At 44.6% G+C, this 17330-nt stretch overlaps 1 protein-coding gene across 2 annotated transcripts in view; it reads left to right on the forward strand.

Annotated features, from left to right (window-relative positions):
• Nucleotides 1-17330, forward strand: part of MYH9 (myosin heavy chain 9) — a 77123-nt gene that overhangs the window by 12830 nt on the left and 46963 nt on the right. The window contains exon 2 of one of the 2 annotated variants that reach the window (XM_031938143.1): nucleotides 16957-17308. In XM_031938143.1, the coding sequence (XP_031794003.1) occupies nucleotides 16976-17308 (333 nt within the window). In that variant the 5' untranslated portion in view covers nucleotides 16957-16975. Of the gene's footprint in view, nucleotides 1-16956; nucleotides 17309-17330 lie in introns of those variants that run through there. The other variant, XM_031938144.1, reaches the window with a different exon arrangement.

Below are 17330 nucleotides of genomic sequence, written 5' to 3' on the forward strand. Positions count from 1 at the left end.
CCAGGGTCAACTATTGTTAGATATTTACATAGCTAGTAAATATCTGTAGCCAGATTTGAATTTAGGTCTCCCTGCCTGCTGGTCCAGTGCTTTATCCACTGTCACCTCACTGCTTTAGAAGACTTCCTTCCTGTTTTCCTCACTTGATGTTTAGGGACCAACTTGCCCTTTTATTTAAAAAAAAATTTTTTTTTAATTTTAAAGTTCTATATTCTTTCTCTCCCTGCCTCCTTCCCCTAAACCATTGAGAAGACAAACAATATGTCATTTATATGTGTGAAGTCATGCAAAATATTTCCATGTTAGCCATGTTGCCATAAGCAATAAAAAAACAAACATAAAAGGGAAAAAAGTATGCCTTACTGTGCACTCGGAGTCCATCAGCTCTCTGGAGGTAGATAGATAGCATTCTTTGTCATGAAGCCTTTAGAATTGTCTTAGTTTGCTGGATTGCTGAGAATAGCTATTCACAGTTGATCATCATACAATATTGCTACTATATATTATCTTCTGGTTCTGCATCCTTCACTTTGCATCAGTTCATATGTTTTCCTAGGTTTTTCTGAAACTATTGTGCTTTATGATTTCTCATAGCACAATGGCATTTTATCACACTCGTACCACACCCTTTTTTAGCTGTTCCCCAGTTAATGAGCATCCCTTCAGTTTCCAATTTTTTGCCACCATAAAAAGAACTGCAATAATTGACCAACATCTTACACCCTATACCAAGAGGCAATGGAAACTGAATGAGGATCGAAGCATAGTATTTTCATCTTTTTTGTTTGTTTGTCTTTTCTTAATGTGGTTTTCCCCCCCTTTTGGTCTGATTTTTCTTGGCACAAAATGACAAATATGGAATTATGTTTAAAAGGATTACACACGTATAACCTATATATTGAATTGCTGTCTTGGAGATGAGGGAGGTAAGAGGAGGGAAAAATATTTGGAGCATAAAGTCTTGCAAACACAAATGTTGAAAATCATGTGTTTGGAAAAATAAAATACTATTGAAAAAAGTTTCTATAAATCTTTTTTCCTTTTCCTTTTTTCTTTGATTTCTTTGGGGTGCAGACCAAGTAATGGTATTGCTGGGCCAAAGAGTATGTCCTTTGGGCATAGTTCCAAATTGTTCTTCAGAATGGTCAGACCTGTTCACGACTCCACCAGTGATGCAATAATGTCCCTATTTTTCCATATCCTTTCCAGCATTTATTATTCCTGGTATGTGTGAGATGGTTTCTCCGAATGTTTTAGTTCTTCATCAATAGTGATTTGGAGCATTTTTTCATGTTTGCCCTTTTTTAAACCCACAAATGGGTTAGTCATGTCTGGATGCTTTTTTCCCCCAGAGAGCACCAAGAAGCTGTTACTTCTTTTTTTGTGAGAAATGAGAAATACCCTCTGAATCGGGGAAAAGGGTGACATTGAGAGCTGGATTGGGGCTTTTATATAGTGTTATATAGGAGTATCGTGTTAGATTATATATAGATAATAGTGTTATATGGGAGTATAGAATATTGGAACTTTGGAGCATCCTGGTGGGTGATTTATACCAGAAATGTCCAAATTCAATTAGAAATATATTATCAATATATAACAATAGGTATTCTATGCTAATATATAGATAATAAATTCTAGTTTGCTATACTAGTAAATTCAAACTAACCCAGTCATCCCCTTTGGGCCTCCTATTGACTGAGAGAATGTAATCTGTGTTTTTATTTCCCAGTTGCTTTTTAATCTGATTTTGGCTGTGCAGGAATGTCACCCTTTTGATAATCACCTCTGCCTTAGCCTGGAGAACAAAGACCATCACTAGAAGGATCCCTCAGTTCACTGTTCTTCATTTTATGGGTGAAGACCCAGTAGAGGAGGGTGCTTTGCCTGTGGTTAATCACAAAACTAGTAAGTGGGAATCAATAGTGCAACCCAGGTTACTTGATTTCCAGTCCAGAGCTCCATCCATTTGTGTCAAAGCTTATCTAACCCTTTCTTGTTTTGACTCATTGGGCTTACGCCATCTTTTCTTCCGTTATGATTGAGGCTAGTTGCCATGATTTCTTCCTACTCTGGCTGCCCATTTTGAGGTTTGAAAATTAAGTATTCACTTGGTAGTATAGTGGAGAAAGCTTTGATCTTAAAGTGAAATCCCACATGTAAGTCTTAAATTTGATAAGTCATTTAAATCAATTTTAAGTCTCATCCTCATTTTATATATGATGAAAGAAACTAGTGCTGCCTCTTTGCCAGTTATTGTGAGAGAGATTTTGTTTAAAGTATTTTGTAAACCTTTGCATATTACCCAGCATAGTACACATAATCATGCTTAGCAAATTAATTGATTTTTCAATGCATCTGAAGAACTTTTTCAGTCTTGAGATGAAAGTAGTTTGTTTCCCTTGGATTCAGTGTCTGGAGGTGGGGAAGGAGTGAGAAGATTTGGCTTGCCAGAAGCCTCCCGTCTTGTACAAATAGCCACCCCTCTTGTGTGTCTTGCTCTCTAGAGATTAATAGAGTTCCATCTGTCTCATCCTGCAGGCCCCCTGCAGAATAATGAGCCGGAAGGCCTCTTGCAGCAGGGGTTTGCTACTTGTTCTGCGTCCTTAAGAGGGAGAATTTTATTTGTCTTGATTTTAGAGTGACTACCAAGAATGTGTTCTCCCCTCTGAAAGTTCTTTGCTTGTGGGCACATCTCCTGTTCTTCTGAGGATGCCTCTGCTTGTGCTAATGAGAAACAACAGTCCCTCAAGGGGATATTGGTCCTGATTGTAAACTTAAATTCGAGTTCCATGCCCAGACATGGGGTGGCAGCCCATCCCTGTCTTCTGACTGTCTCACTCCGACTTTTCTTTCCCTTCCCTTCCTCTTTTTGGCCACACACCTTCCTCACTGTGCTGCCGGAATGATCCTTGGCTATTTATTTCCCAGACCTTGTGCATGTTACTAACTTTATGGCCCCACTATAAAGCACAGCCCTTTGTGTTCAAGCCAAGACTTGTCTGGTTGCTCAAGCCAGAGAGGAGACTAAGACTCTGCCTTACGTTTAAAGGGACCCTCAGCTTGTTAGGAGGCAAGTCTTCCAAGGGCAGGCACCCTGCTAGAAAACCATCTCCCAGAGAGCTTTACTGTTGGACAAAGCTCGACTGCTCGCCCACTGACTGTTTCCTATTTACTGCTGTGAGGAGTGGGTGGGGATGGGCCAAGCAGCAGCCATTGAGAAATACCTCATTGTACTGGAGGTGCTAACTGAAGAGCCAAGGCCCTTCTGAACCAGAAGGCCCTCGCCCTTTGGGAGTCCATCTCATCTGGGCTTCCTTCAGTGTCCTCCCCAACTTCCTGAGCAGCCCTTGTCGAAAGGAAGAAGTGATTTTCAGATCCAGTTGAGCAGACAGGTCTCTGGGGGTGAAGGGTGAATAATACCGCGATGATTTTTTTTTTTGGGGGGGAGGGATAAGTGAGTTGCCCAGGGTTACACAGCTAGTAAGTGATAAAAGTCTGAAGTCAGATTTGAATTCGGGCCCTCCAGATTCCAGGGCCCTGGATAAGCTGTGCCACCTAGCTGCCAAACCCCCACCCCCTGGTGATTATTTTTTTTTATTTAATTGTCCTTGGGTGAACTAGTGGTTGAAGTTTCTTGTGTTTTGGTTTCTACTAGGAATTTAAAGAATGTTTTGGTTAACTGATCAAGGTTAAAGGGAAGAGATCAAAGCATCTAGCTGGAGTATTATCTGATGACTTTTGTCTGGTCAGAAGTTCTTGAACCTGACCATAATTCATGGCAATCTGATAAGGACTTGTTCCATTTCTGGCCAGACTGAAGGGAGTGGTCCAGCTCTTTGAGTGAGTGGAAAAGCAGGGTGGGGAGAGGAGTGTAGAAAAGGGAGAGAGAGACACAATGTCTTTAGCTTGGGTGTGGGTAATAGGATTTAGCACTTGAGGAGGCCCTCTAGATGATCTATTCTTACCAGATAACTGAATACACTCTGGCCTAAGGCAAAAAGTACCTACTTCAGTCAGTATTGGTAGGAAGTAGAATTTGAGCCCTGATCTTCTGACTCCAAATTCCGCCCTCTTCTATTCCTCTGCATTGAAATAGACTATGCTCCTAGAGGGCAGGGATGGGCATTTTCCTCTTTGTTATCTCTAACACTCAATCCCAGACTTTGCCAATGTTAACCACCTTGGATCTGAATTCTGATGGATGTGGAACAATTGTGAGGGCTGTAACCATTCACACAGCCATTTTACTCTTGATCTCAGTTCTGCCCCAGAGATGCTCTCAGCATAGAGTTTTCTTTATTGCATGGGTCCCAGTGGAATAACCAGAAGACATTCTTCAGTCATATCTTCCTGATAACATCCTTATTTCTCAGGAACAATTCTTTTTTGGTTATGGTTGGTGGTCCAAGATGTGCCTCTTTGAATTCTTTGGTGATTGTCCTGTCCTTTGACTCTTAGACATCCATTGGGAAAACATTGTTTAGAAGCTTGAGTCAATGATGTCCTGAGACTGGGAATGGACAATAAGTGTGACCTGCAATTTATGGGGAGAGAAGGGTCTTGGAATGTCATTGGGAAATGGCAGGGTGACTTTAAGACTTTCCTTGAAATACTGCTGGCTCATAGTAGACTTTACTTCTGGACCTCAGGGAGGCAATTGGGCAAAGTGATCACCAAGGTCTTCACGCTCTGTATATTCCTTTGAAATATGAATCTCATCCCTTAGTGCCTCCCCAAAGGTTTCCCTGTCCTATTGTGGGTCTTATTTAAATGAGAAAGTTTTGCTTTCAGCCCCTACTGAAGCCCTTCCCTGTGCTCCCAGGTATCTCTTCAGTCTTTTCAGGACCAGAGTGTGATTTTGGCTGTGGCCATAAATCATTCTTTGCATGTAGTAAAGCAATCAGAGGCAATATTGTGCTTTTGGGTGGAATGACCTGCCTTTGTCCTTCAAGCCCATGAAAATCTCCTGGATTTGCTTTAAAGTGAGCAACCTTCTTCAAGAAAAAGAATGAAGAGGGTGGGGAGAGAGTGTTCTGTGGGCTCTTGCCCTGTGAAGAAGAAAGCTATAATTCCATTGGTATTGGTGACTCCCAGCGGGGAAATGCCCCCCACCTATTCAAAGCAGCAGTATCTCTGTCTTCTTGGCTCTGAGTTTTGTGTTCACAATCTAAGCTTGACCATCTACTATACCTGCTGCCAAGAGAGAGAGAGTGAGTGTGTACACTTGTGTTCATGTGTTCTCTCTTCTGCTGAAAAGTAATCCTACAGTGTGGGGCATTCAGTGGATATTTACTGTCATGTCCAGGACATTCTCATTATTTCAGCCTCTTTAGGCTGAATCTTATATACTCAACATTAGCTGAATTGCAGAAAGTTGTGCTGTCAAACCTGGGAAGTCCATTTAGTCCAGCTACCCTTGCTCTATAGATCTGGACATCGACCTTTACAAAGGAAATGACCTGCCCAACATTGTCCAACCCAGCAAGAGGTAACCAGCTCAATCCATAAACCCAGGGCTGCTGGCTACCAACATTTCACTTGACAAAATGGAGAATCCAGAGGCATGAACATCCCAGTAGTCAAATATGGGATTTGGTGGGGTTTTTTTCCTCCTTTTTCATTAACTATATTGGAGTCCAGGCATACCCCAAATCCAGACAAACAGAAATTTTTTTTCTCTCCTCTCTTTATTAGGTACCTAAAAGAGCCATGAACCAGGCTGTAATTTATCCCAGCTTTCACCTGTGCCAGCTTGGTCTTGGGATACTTGAGAGGGATTGGTTTAGAGACTGTTCTTTCCAAGACTTACCTTGACCAGAAGGTAAACTTGGAACTTCTTTGCTTATTGCCACATGTGGCTTCTTGGTAATAGCACCAATGGCCGCAGTAGCAGCAGCTCACCCGTGACTGTTTACATAGTGCTGTCCTCAGAACCAGTCTGTGAAATACTAAGTTGCAGGTATTTCACAAACAAGGAAATGGGTGAAATGACCTGCCTAGGCTTACATTAGAGCTAATAAATATGAAAAGGGAGGTTCTGACGCAGCTCTTCAGGCTAGTGCTCTTCCCACTATATGATTATTTATAAATTTGACCCTTAGATTCCCTCCACAGGTTGGTCACCAGCTGGATTTTGTTATTTTATGGTTTGGTTTTGTTACCTAGTTTAGTTGGTATTCAACCAAAAGGATTTCTCCAGTTCATCTAAAGTTGTTATTATTACTTTATTATTAAATAAACATGCAAAATTTTTATCTTTACAACAAACCCTAGGAACTATTGATTATTATGTTTTACAGATGGGGAAACTGAGGCAGATAGTCATTAAGTGATTTACCCAGGGTCCTTTGATTGTTCTATCCACTGATCCTGCCCCCTCCCCCTCTTCTGGGTTTTTAATTTGTAGGGATAGTCTGAAAGATGCAAATAAGATATAGACCCTGCCCTAAAGGATGTATAAAACCCCTTTGTCTTCTGTTACCGGATCTTAAGATCTTCTGTTGAGATCTGGACCAGGCACAGAGATTTTTTTTTTTTTTTTCAGTCAATTTTCCCCCTCCCTCCCAAAAAGGGAAAAAAATAAAAGGGAATTAACTTGCAAGTGGTTCATACCAAAGTGGACATTTGAATCCAAGTGCTCTGACCCCTAGTCCAAGGCATTTTCTTCTAGGATTGTATGTTTGCTTTAGGTCCTATCTCATTGTTGAACTCTTGGATTATCCATATTGTTTGTGAAATTGTATTTTTGGGAAATGTGAGGGATTATTGTTCTGATGGTTTGTTTAAAGCAGGATTTGTTTTGTAGTTGCCATCCCCATTGAAAAAACTTGGCTTTCATTTCCCTCCTGGGTATAGCCATTGACCTGTTTATGTTTTGACCTGTGAATGTGATTAGAAGAACAGAAGACCTCTTTCATTAACTGTGTGAATTGAGAGTGTCATTTACCTTCCCAACTTTAATTTCTGAAAGTTTTCCATCCATCCTTAGGACTGTTCTTGTATCACCCTTAGTTGAAAATTGATTTTCCTCCTCCTCCTGTCCAGTAAACCTGTTAAAGTAAAAGAAAAGAAGCAACTGTGCTGTTGAGTTTCTTATGCTGCTTTTAAAAATATTAATTATTTAATTTAAAAATATTGAATTTATTTCATTTAGTATTTCCCAATGAAATGTAAAAGAAAAAAACATTGATTTTTAATGTATACATGTACACATGATGACATATCAGCTATGTTGTCAAAGTACAATAGTGTTCTATCTCACTTGTTCAGCCATTCCTCAGCCATTTCCAATTCTCTGCCACCATATTTTTGTACATGTAAGTTCTTTTTCTTTGATCTCTTTGGAGATGCAAAACTACTAATGATATTCTTAAGCTTTTTTTTTTTTTTTTTTTTAAATAGAGGAGGGGACTGTATCTGTCCAATCTGTCTTAGAGGGTTCTTAGGGCCATTTTGTGTATACATGTATTTGTGTAATTGTGTCACCATAATCCACTGTAAATATAAGAGATTATTATTACCCACTGTTGCTTTACTGTAGTGATCCTTATGAAAGTGGAACATTCCACAGTCTCTTCTTTCTACTTGGCCTGACTAGCTGGATGATCTTGGACAACTCACAGCCTCCTGGGCCCACCATTTCCTTTTCTGCTAAGTGAGGTCTGAGGAAACGCCCAGAGGTCCTTTCTTGCACTTTGATGATTCTTTCCCGTGTGTCCAGCCAGCACTGGAAGGCTCGGACAGCTCCGCCTTGGCCCATAGACACAGCTTGTGGCAGCATATGCATCTCCAGTTGAAGTTCTTGCAGAATTCTGGGGAAGAAGTTGTCTTTCTTTGGTGGAGAAAATTGTATTTTAGACAAGGCTATGTGTGACTCGAGGCACATCCCAAGCAGATTGTTGGACAGTATAGGGAGGGAATCAGTGTTAGCATGAGCTGGTCTGAGACTGAAAGAATTCTTCCTGCCTTTAGCACTTAGTCCAGCAGTTTTATAGAAGAGGAGGTTCAGAAAGGTAAAATAAGTTGCCCAATCTCATTTAGCGAGTCAGTGACTACTAAAGCAGGATTCAGTCTTTGGTTCCAGCTTCTTAATTCAGTGCCTGCCTACTCTCCTATGTTGCCCAGAACAACTAGTTTCACTTTATTGGTCCTGTCCCTTTTTAATTAAAAAATAATTGAAAAGAGATCTAGTGTGTGTCCAAGGAGTACAGTATGAGGAAAGTGTTGAGCTTGGTGTTGCTCCAGTTTGTCCCCCCTCAGTGGGACTGCTCAGCCCCCACCACCCTTGTCCCTGGAGAACAGTTGATCTAGAAAGACCTGAGGGATGGATTCTAGTAGCTGTGTAATTATGTCAGCAGTCAGAGAAAAGGGGACGGTGATCTTAGGGTGGGCAGGCCTTCAGGGAAGCCACAATGCTGCTATTCTCTGTTGTGGCAGATGATGTCAGGAGTTTGGTTTGGGGCACCCCTTTAGAAAGGACAATGATGAGCAGAGCAAACGCAGAAGAGTGGCCAGGCTGGTGAGTGAATGAAGCCTCTGGGGATGGTCGATCCATTTTGTTTTGAGGCTGAGCCTTTAGGTGAGTTATTTATAAGACGTATTATTTATTTGGCTTATTACTGGGGCAGACTAAGGATGGAACCATTCAGTAGAAGGTGCAAAGATGTGGATTTCTGCTCAGCTTAGGATAAAACTCTTCAACTAACAGAGCCTTGCCTTGGGGCCTAGTGAGAAGTACTCCCTTGAGATGTGGTTGACAGAATATGTGCTTCCTGTAGGCTTTAGAACAGATGATTGAGGAGAGCCTGTGTCCCTCTGTCCTTCTGTCATCCGTTTGGTAATAGAGACAGATGTCTCACCTGCAAAACAAGATCTAACTTCAGGAGGAGCCTTTGATTTTAAAATTTAGTTTTATTTGGAAACTAAGGTGGTTGATAGTACGGTAGGACCCAAACCGTGAAGGCTGAGTGACAAGTAGTGCTAACCAAGTTCAGTGAGCACTTAGCACAGTGCCTGACATGAAACATCCCTTTCCTTCAGTCACAGACTACTATCATCAGGCAGTTGGGTTTGCCCTGGCTAGCAAAAGAGAGAGGCCTTGTAACATTGTTTTCCTCTTTCCCCTTGGGGAGAGCAGAAGCCCACCCAGCAATTAAGCCCTGATGGGTCATGGGCTGGATAGACAGACCTTCCCGGTAGCTGCTTTCTCTTCTTAGATCACGTGATAAATTTTTAGCCATCTTAGTGTCAACTCGGAAAAACCAATTGGCTGCACTTTCCAGTTGAGGCAGCTGCTATATAATTAAATCTCTTAAATATGTTTTTTTTTTTTTTTTTGCATCGGGTTTCAGCAGAGCATACTCAGATGCTTGAGAAAAGAAAAACTGTTCTCTCAGCAAAATGAGGGGAAAAGGATAGCTTGGGGATCAGAAGGGACTGAGTGGGTCCCCCCATTGTGCTCTCTCCTTCACATGTTGTAGAGCAGGGTCTGGGTTCGAATAGAATTGTCTGTTACTTACATAACCTCTCTGGATCTGAGTTTCTTTATCTAAGTGAGAGGATTGGATTTCAGTGATCTCCAAGGTGCTTTTCAGCCTAATCTTATGATCTGCTCTCTTTATCTGAAAGTTGACTTTTCTCTCTCTTTTGAATCAGTGTATTTACTTAAAATATCATCTGACTCGGGGCAGGGATTCGGCCCGGGCCAGGTGTACACAGTGTGCCGAGGTACCTACAGATCAGTGTGGCTGTTAAATAGTAACTTTGCAGCTGAAATTCCTTAAAACTTACTAAGCTGAGACAACCCATATAAGGTAAATGATGCAGGAGGTGGGGGTGGGAGGGGTAGGCTGGTGTGGTCTGTTCTTTCCAGTTTGCTGGGGTTTGTTTAAGGGAAGAATGTACTGTTTGCAGGCTTCCCCCTCCCCCCAAGCCAGTAATGAGCAAGAAGTACATGCAGCCATGTGGATGGGAAGCTATTTTTTCAAGTCCTCAAATGAATCCAAGGTGGGGATGGGACCAGCAGGAAAATGGGGGAGAGAAACAACAAGAAAATGAGAGAAAATCAAATGAAAAAAAAATGGGGCCGGGAGGTTGAGGGGTAGTGTTTTATTGGCCAAGTGCCAATATCTGGGAGCAGACATGGGGGAGAAAGATGAGGGGCTGGCCCCTCAGAATCAGAGAGGGTTCGGGGCAGGAGGAAGCAATAGCAGCAGACAATAGGGCAGCTTGGAGAGCTCATAGCTAGGCAGGTGAGGACAGCACTGGCTCATTCTTCAAATAGCTCACCAATTAAAAGCAAAAGTCAGATGTTCAGTGCCAAGCCATTTATTCGATCAGCAGAAATGCTGCCTTTTGGGCTCTACTCTGGAGAAAGTCGGTCGACCTGTTGGGAGGAGAAAGGTGGACAGTTCTAACAACAACAATCACATTGGGAGGTTACTGACTGGAAACAGAGCAGGCCCCTGGCCCGGCTTGGAAGTGCTACCCTTTGGGATCCTGCTTTCTAGTAGACAAAGAAGTAGGTATGTCCAAGTGTTGGGACAGAACAGGCCTTCACTTCCCCCAGAGAGGGTCTTGACCCATTACGGTGTGCAGCTAGAGAGGAACAGACACAGATGCGAATGGAGAATTGTCTTGTGTGTCCCTCCCGGGCCAGTTCTGTGCCTTGTGCCTGAGTGCTGTGCTCAGTGTTTGCCAAAAGAACTGATGACCTGCTTGCAGAGGGAGCAGCTTAGTGACCTCTAAAATGCCTTTCTGGTGTGAATGGAGGCTCTGCTCTAGGGTCCCACCCCCACCCCGCCTCTGAGAGATTGCCCTGCATTCCTGGATTTTGAGTCTTATCTTGTTCCGCCCCATCGGACCCTCCCCCCTTACATACCCACCTGCACAGGAAGTGGGCTAGTCATGGAGCTAGAGGAGCTAGAGCTAGAAGGGACTGTCCTGCCCAGCCCCTTCCTTGTCCAGGTCAAGAAACCGACTCTCTGGGAAGTAGGACTTGCTTAGTGGTCACCCAGGCCGACCCACGCCTTCCTCCAGATGGGAGTGTTCTCCCCGGTATCTTGATTATCTCCCCCATCCTCAGGCTCCCAATGTCCCAGGGAGGAGATGGAGTGAAGACACTTGCTTAGTCACAGAAAGTGTTTTGAATTCATTCTTGTGTGTGTGTGTGTGTGTGACAGACCTGATGCTCTTCAGCAAAGGAAGGTGGCCATGTGAGAGGATGGAGAGCTCCCCGTTCTAGTCATGGATGGTCTCTAGAAATGTTCCTTTAGTGGAGATGAGTCATGAGGAGTCTGTCTAGAGCCGTTTAGTGAAGGAGGAGAGACTTTTTAAGCCCCAGTGCTAAATTCCTCTCTTGCCTTTCCCCAGTCTGGCTTTCTTATCTGCTAAACATCAGCACAAAGAGCTTGGAATACTGCTAATGGAAACAAGTCTGAACTCCTTCTCCAAGCAAACAACATTCCTGAGGTGGGGGTGCTAGCCAGGGCCCTCTCCCACCATCCCCTTCCCCACCAGCCTCCTGAACAGCTGCTCCAGCCCCTCCTTCCCGCCCTCCCACTCCGGGGTACAGGAAGAAGGGCTGTCACCCCCTACGGCCCTACCTTAACAGACCTCTCTGGAGAGCTGCCAGAGTCCAAGTCAATGGGAGAGGAGATTTTGATGGGTAGGCCCGGCCCTGCACATCCGTTAGCTTCTTTGGGCCTCCGGACAACCCTACCCGATGGCTTAGGCACTTTTACTGGTGAGTCTCGGTAAAAGGGACTGGATATGTTGAAATCATTTTAACACAAAACAAGCAATTTATCGGTCTCGGACAGAAAGTCGATTTCCAGCGTCATAATGTTCCATTTTCATGACCACCCATAAATGACTTACAGTCATGGGATTTTGAGCTCCAGAGGGTCCCTCTAGTCTAATTCTTATTTTAAAGATGTGGAAACTGAGACCCCGAGAGAGACTCCCCTTAGGAGTTGAACTGGAGCTTAGCTTCGGAACCCCAGGCCCATTGTTTGTTCCATTAGTCCCTGCCCCCTGGTGTTTTGCTTAATGCAGGGAATCAACCAGATTGGTAACATTCACATCTCCCGTATTGAAGCACATTTGACTGAGCAGACAGTGGAGTCTCTGTAGCTCTTAGCTTTGAAATTGTGCCCTTTTAGAAGCCTCTTGTTTAAAACCACAGACATTCTAGGTCCTGTTCTCTCTCTGGTCCCAGGGAGCTCCCTCTGATCTGAGACAGCATAGCCAGTCTGTGAATGGACAGATTCTGGATTATGTATTTGTCTTTTTAAAAAATACTTAAACATTTCCCCTCCTGACCTGCTTTAAAAATAATAATAAAAGATGTTTCTTACAGCATAAGAGAGAAAGAAGCAAAATTCCATGCACAGGCATGGTGGGGTGTGGTTGTAGAGCACCAAGTCAAGGGGGGGAAATGTGTGTGTATGTATATGTATGTATTGGGCTGGAAGCAGTTTTTCGGTCAACTCTGTTCCTTGGAATTGCATCATTTCCTGAGAGTTCTAATTTAGCTTCTGGTTGCATCCTGCTCAGTTATGGCCTAAAAAGGCAACTGGTTTGGTTTCTTGGAGTTGGAATTCTCTGCAGGAAGCCGAGAAGGGGCAGTGAGAGCAGAGCCCTTGCCTTGGCTAGCCATCCTCAATACAGTGGCAGACAATGAGCACTCCCCCGCCCGGCCTTGCATGGCTGTTACTGTGAAGCGCCACATACGCAAGCACCTTTTTCTGATCTGAAATCAGAAAGGACTTGCTTATTTGGAAAGATTTTTTTTGATACGGGGGCCCGTTCCCTGTAGGTAGGAGTTTCGCCCCTCCACTAGATTGGGCCTAGCATTGGAGGGGACGTGGTGTGGAGGCAGAGCCAGTAGTCGGTTCAGCATTTAGGAAATTAGTCTTTTGGCCCTTTTACTTTTCCCAAAACCCTCATTAGGATGACTGCTTCATCCACCAGCATCTTTGAGGGTAGGTGGACTACTAACCAATCTTGTATGGGTTTCCTCATTTGAGTTAAGTGAATCAGGGCCCAGGGCCCCAGTGAGTCAACTGCAAGGGTGGGGCTGTGACCCTCAGTCAGCCTGGGGCATGTGCACCACTGTTATCTGTGAATTTGAGAGATTTATAACCAGCAGAGCCAGCCCGAATAGAAGCCCCATTATTCCTTGGAAAGCCACCGGCCCAAACCCAGACCCAGCGTATTGATCTTGGCACTACTTGGGAACCACGTCATCCCAGAGAAGTTATTTGTTGCCCTGTCCTTGGACTGGAAAAGTCCTACCAAGCTGTTGTTTAATTAAAAGTTCTGATTGTGGCAAGCAAGCCAGTGGCCTTGTGAACGTCCATGCTCTGCTAACATCCCTTTTGCCCCTTCCCACTAAGGGGAAGGGGGTTCTTTTGGTCTCGGTCTCTGGGAACTCCCCTGGAGGTTGGGACCCTGGTGGGAGAATGGGGATAATGGGTTCTGTCCCCTCCCCCCCTTACAGGATGTATTCTTTTCAGGCTCTCGGCATTTGTTGGATTTATCAAAAGTAAACAGTGCAGATATTCGAACTGTAGCTCTTCCAAGATTTGGAGGAGGGGAGAGGGAGGTTCTGCTGAGGTATTGGGGGCAGGAAGCTCCACAGAACGCTTCCCCTCAGCCTAGTGTTTATAGCGGTCTTGGGATGTTTATGGATTTCCAGGTGCTAAGCAGCTGAAGGCAAGACCAGAATGGTCTGCTCCAATTCCTAGATTAGGGAAAGATGCAGAGGCCCTCAGAAAGGCAGCATGTGATGTCATGGAGCCAGTAGCATGGCAGGAGGGTTATTTTCCATCTAGGTTCATCTGTGTTTAACATACGGTGTTAAAGTTCATCACTTTAAGAAAGCTGGTTACTGGTTACTCCCTGTTTGGAGAGGGAAGCATTCCTTTTGGTCATAAAACTACTAGTGACCATGAAGGCAGAGACACATAGTCTCCTTTCCCCTCCTTCTGCCTTATCCCTTCAAGGCCTGCTCCATCGATGCCTTCCCTGTCTGCCTCAGCCAGCGCTTTTTCTTAGACTTTGTTCACTGATAGTGCCCAACTGGATCTCGGGTCTCACTGTGTGCTCACCAAGCACTTAGCACAAGGCCATACACAATGCAGGGGCCTAATAGAAATTCTTTTTCGAGGTCTTTACACAGATGGCGGCCTGTTTCCTTTCCTAGGCACGAATGTGACCAGGGACCAATCAAATGTTTGCTTAAGTGCTGTAGATGGCTTCCAAAGAAATAGATTTTTTGACCCCAAGGGAGGAGGGTGCTCAAAAGTCAATGCTTGCCCCCATTCCCCCCACAAGAATCTGTAAAAACCTGCGTGGGTCAGATCCCACGTAAGCTCTTAGATGTCCATCTTGATAGACTAAGGGAAAACCCTTAGTTCTCTCAGTTTTCTTCCTAAGTTTTGGGTCTCTGTGGCCTCTGAGTCTGGAAGCGTTTGGGATGAGACGACTTGGGATTTGAATCTGCTCAGAGCACTTGGGGCGGATTCACTTGAGCTGTGGACGCCGATCTGGGGTGTCAGCATTCCCTGTGGCTGAGGGTGGGCTTGGTCACAGGTGTAGAGCCGGAGGACCCTTGTTGGTCATGGGGTCCTGGCTGATCCTTTTGCTGATCAGAAACCTGAAGCCCAGGGAAGTGAAGTGAGCCATCTGCCTGAGGGCATTCAGGTGGAGCCTCCTACTGTGGCCTGAGCTTTTCCTTTCCACTGGACCCTGATGTTGTCTTGGTGTGCAGACACAGGTCCGGGGAGGTTGAGGCTGGGGGGGCCAGGGGGTTCCCAGGGGCTAGAGCTGGTTAGCGTGGAGAAGACAGCACTGAGCTGCTGCCAAGTGTTGGGAGACTTCTCGGGGAACAAGGGATGTGACATCTCTCCCAGGTCCCCGAATATCGGGGGCTCTGAGGGTGGTGCCAGCCTGGAGAATGTCCCAAGAGATATCTGCAGGAGGCAGCTTTGCTGAGCCTCCAGAGAGAAGTAAACAGTAAGGGGATCATGAGGATAGAGCTGGGAGGGAGGGGAGCTCTTTAGAAATCGAGTCTTCTCAATTGGCCCGTGAGGAAACTGAGGCCCAAGGAAATGAAGTGGCCGGCTCTGACTCACCCAGGTGCTGGAGCAGGAATTCTGACTGTTGTTCCTGTGCCGTAGCGGGAGGGAAGTTGGGAGCAAAGGGCAGAAGATAAATGATCGGCACTGTCATAGATTTTGTGTCGTGTACTATGTGTCACGGCCTGAGCTAAGTATTCTAAAAATCTGACCTCATTTGATCCTCACAATAACTCTTGGTGCTTTCACAATTGAGGAAAGTTTCCTCAACAGTAGTTGAGGCAAATAGTAGGCCAAATAAAGGAGTCTGAACTTGAATCCAGGTCTTCAGTGCTTTATCCCCTGGGCCCCAAGTCCTTGGGCAGCCAAGAGAGCCCAGACATCTCACATGGGCCGCGATGGTCACAGCTGAGAAGAGAACCTAAGTTTCTTGGCTTTGTGGCGGGCAATCAAACCAGCACTTGTTGGGAGCTCTCGGAAGGGATTGGAGAGCTCCCAGCTTCATTCTGCTGTGTGTGGGCACCAGAACACTGTCTAACCCACAGATTGACCAGTGCTTTCTGTGTATACCAGGCTGACCTCAATGATGTGTCTGTTAAGCTCTTAAATGAGCCACACTAGCATAAAACTGTGTTGTCTTCACATTTGCCCACTGCCCGACTCGCTGGACCAAGGCTTAGTTCTTCAGGCATGGCTTGTGGATCTTTGTGACTGATTTTGAATCTGGGAGTGAATGAAATGGGATCTTTGTTTTCTTCCCAGAATAAGGAGGCTCAATATGACAGCAACCTCATTTAGCCCAATAAGGGATTCCAACATCTTAAGTTTTCTGCTTAATTAGAACCAGCTCTCTTTCAGCCCCTCCTCTTTTTGGTTCATAAAATTTCCTAAAATGTCCTGTGCCCATTTGGGATCCCTAGTCTTGGGCCTTACCTCATAAGATTTTAAATGCAAAATACTTCAGAAACCTTAAAGTACAGCATAATTGAGAGCTATTATTCTGATGAGCACAGAGGCCCTTTCTTTAAAAAAAAAAAAAAAAATTAACTTAGGCTGGTTGTGCGAGGATGACCTTCGGGGAGCAGTCTGTCTTCTGGGGAAAGACATGCATATTAATCACACTTTGCTTCAGAGCTACAACATAAGGCCTCTCTGGGTATCATGATGTGGTAGAATACTGCAGGAGCCAGCATGGGCCTGCTTATCTGATCTATACCAAAATCGGAGTAATTGGTTTCACTTTTCAGTACATACCTCTCCATTTCCATTCAGAAAGAACTCTGAGTGTTATTTGTGGATCCTGTTTTTGTTTTGTTTGTTGGCTTCGGTATGTTCAGCATAATTTATATTTCTCTGACTAAGCATCCTTTCTGAAAATGGATTTTTTCATTCTTCAATCCACTTTCTTTCTGAAAGTGTTTCCTTCCCTATTGTTCCAAATCATGCAGAAGATCTACTGTGATCTGATCCAAGTTTATCTAATCCTGATTAAGAGCTAGACTTTGCTTTATAAGCTAAATAACGCTAGTAGCTTCAGTGGTCTGTGGTGACTTGCTGTTTCCACAGGGAGACTGCAGAAAGATTCTGGTTAGTTGAGAATTTGCTATAGCAAGAGACAATTTTGTCAGAAGGGGTGTGGTGGAAAGAGCATTGGCTCTGGCCCTCACCAGGACCTGGCAGGTCGCTGAATTCTCTGCCCTCGTGTTTATTGTGTCCGCTTCACAATGTTGTCACAGGGATGGTGGCCTGTGAGCCTTCTCACAGTAGAAGTGTGAGTGCTCCTACAGAGGCCGATGGGAGCTTGCGTCGGTAGCTGGATCTCTGATGAATGCTGCAATATCTAATATCTTCTTTTCCTCCTTCTGTTTGGCAGGTCCTAGGTAGCAAGCAAGATGGCCCAGCAAGCTGCTGACAAGTATCTCTATGTGGACAAGAACTTCATCAATAACCCCTTGGCTCAGGCCGATTGGGCCGCCAAGAAGCTGGTCTGGGTCCCTTCTGAGAAGAATGGCTTTGAGCCTGCCAGTCTCAAAGAGGAAGTGGGTGATGAAGCCATCGTGGAGCTGATTGAGAATGGGAAAAAGGTCAAAGTGAATAAGGATGACATCCAGAAGATGAACCCCCCAAAGTTCTCCAAGGTGGAAGACATGGCAGAGCTCACCTGCCTCAATGAGGCCTCCGTGCTCCACAACCTGAAGGAGAGGTACTACTCGGGGCTCATCTATGTAAGTACTTGAGCTGAAATCA

The sequence above is a fragment of the Sarcophilus harrisii genome, chromosome 5 (assembly GCF_902635505.1).
Source record: "Sarcophilus harrisii chromosome 5, mSarHar1.11, whole genome shotgun sequence".
NCBI classification, from domain to species: Eukaryota; Metazoa; Chordata; class Mammalia; order Dasyuromorphia; family Dasyuridae; genus Sarcophilus; species Sarcophilus harrisii.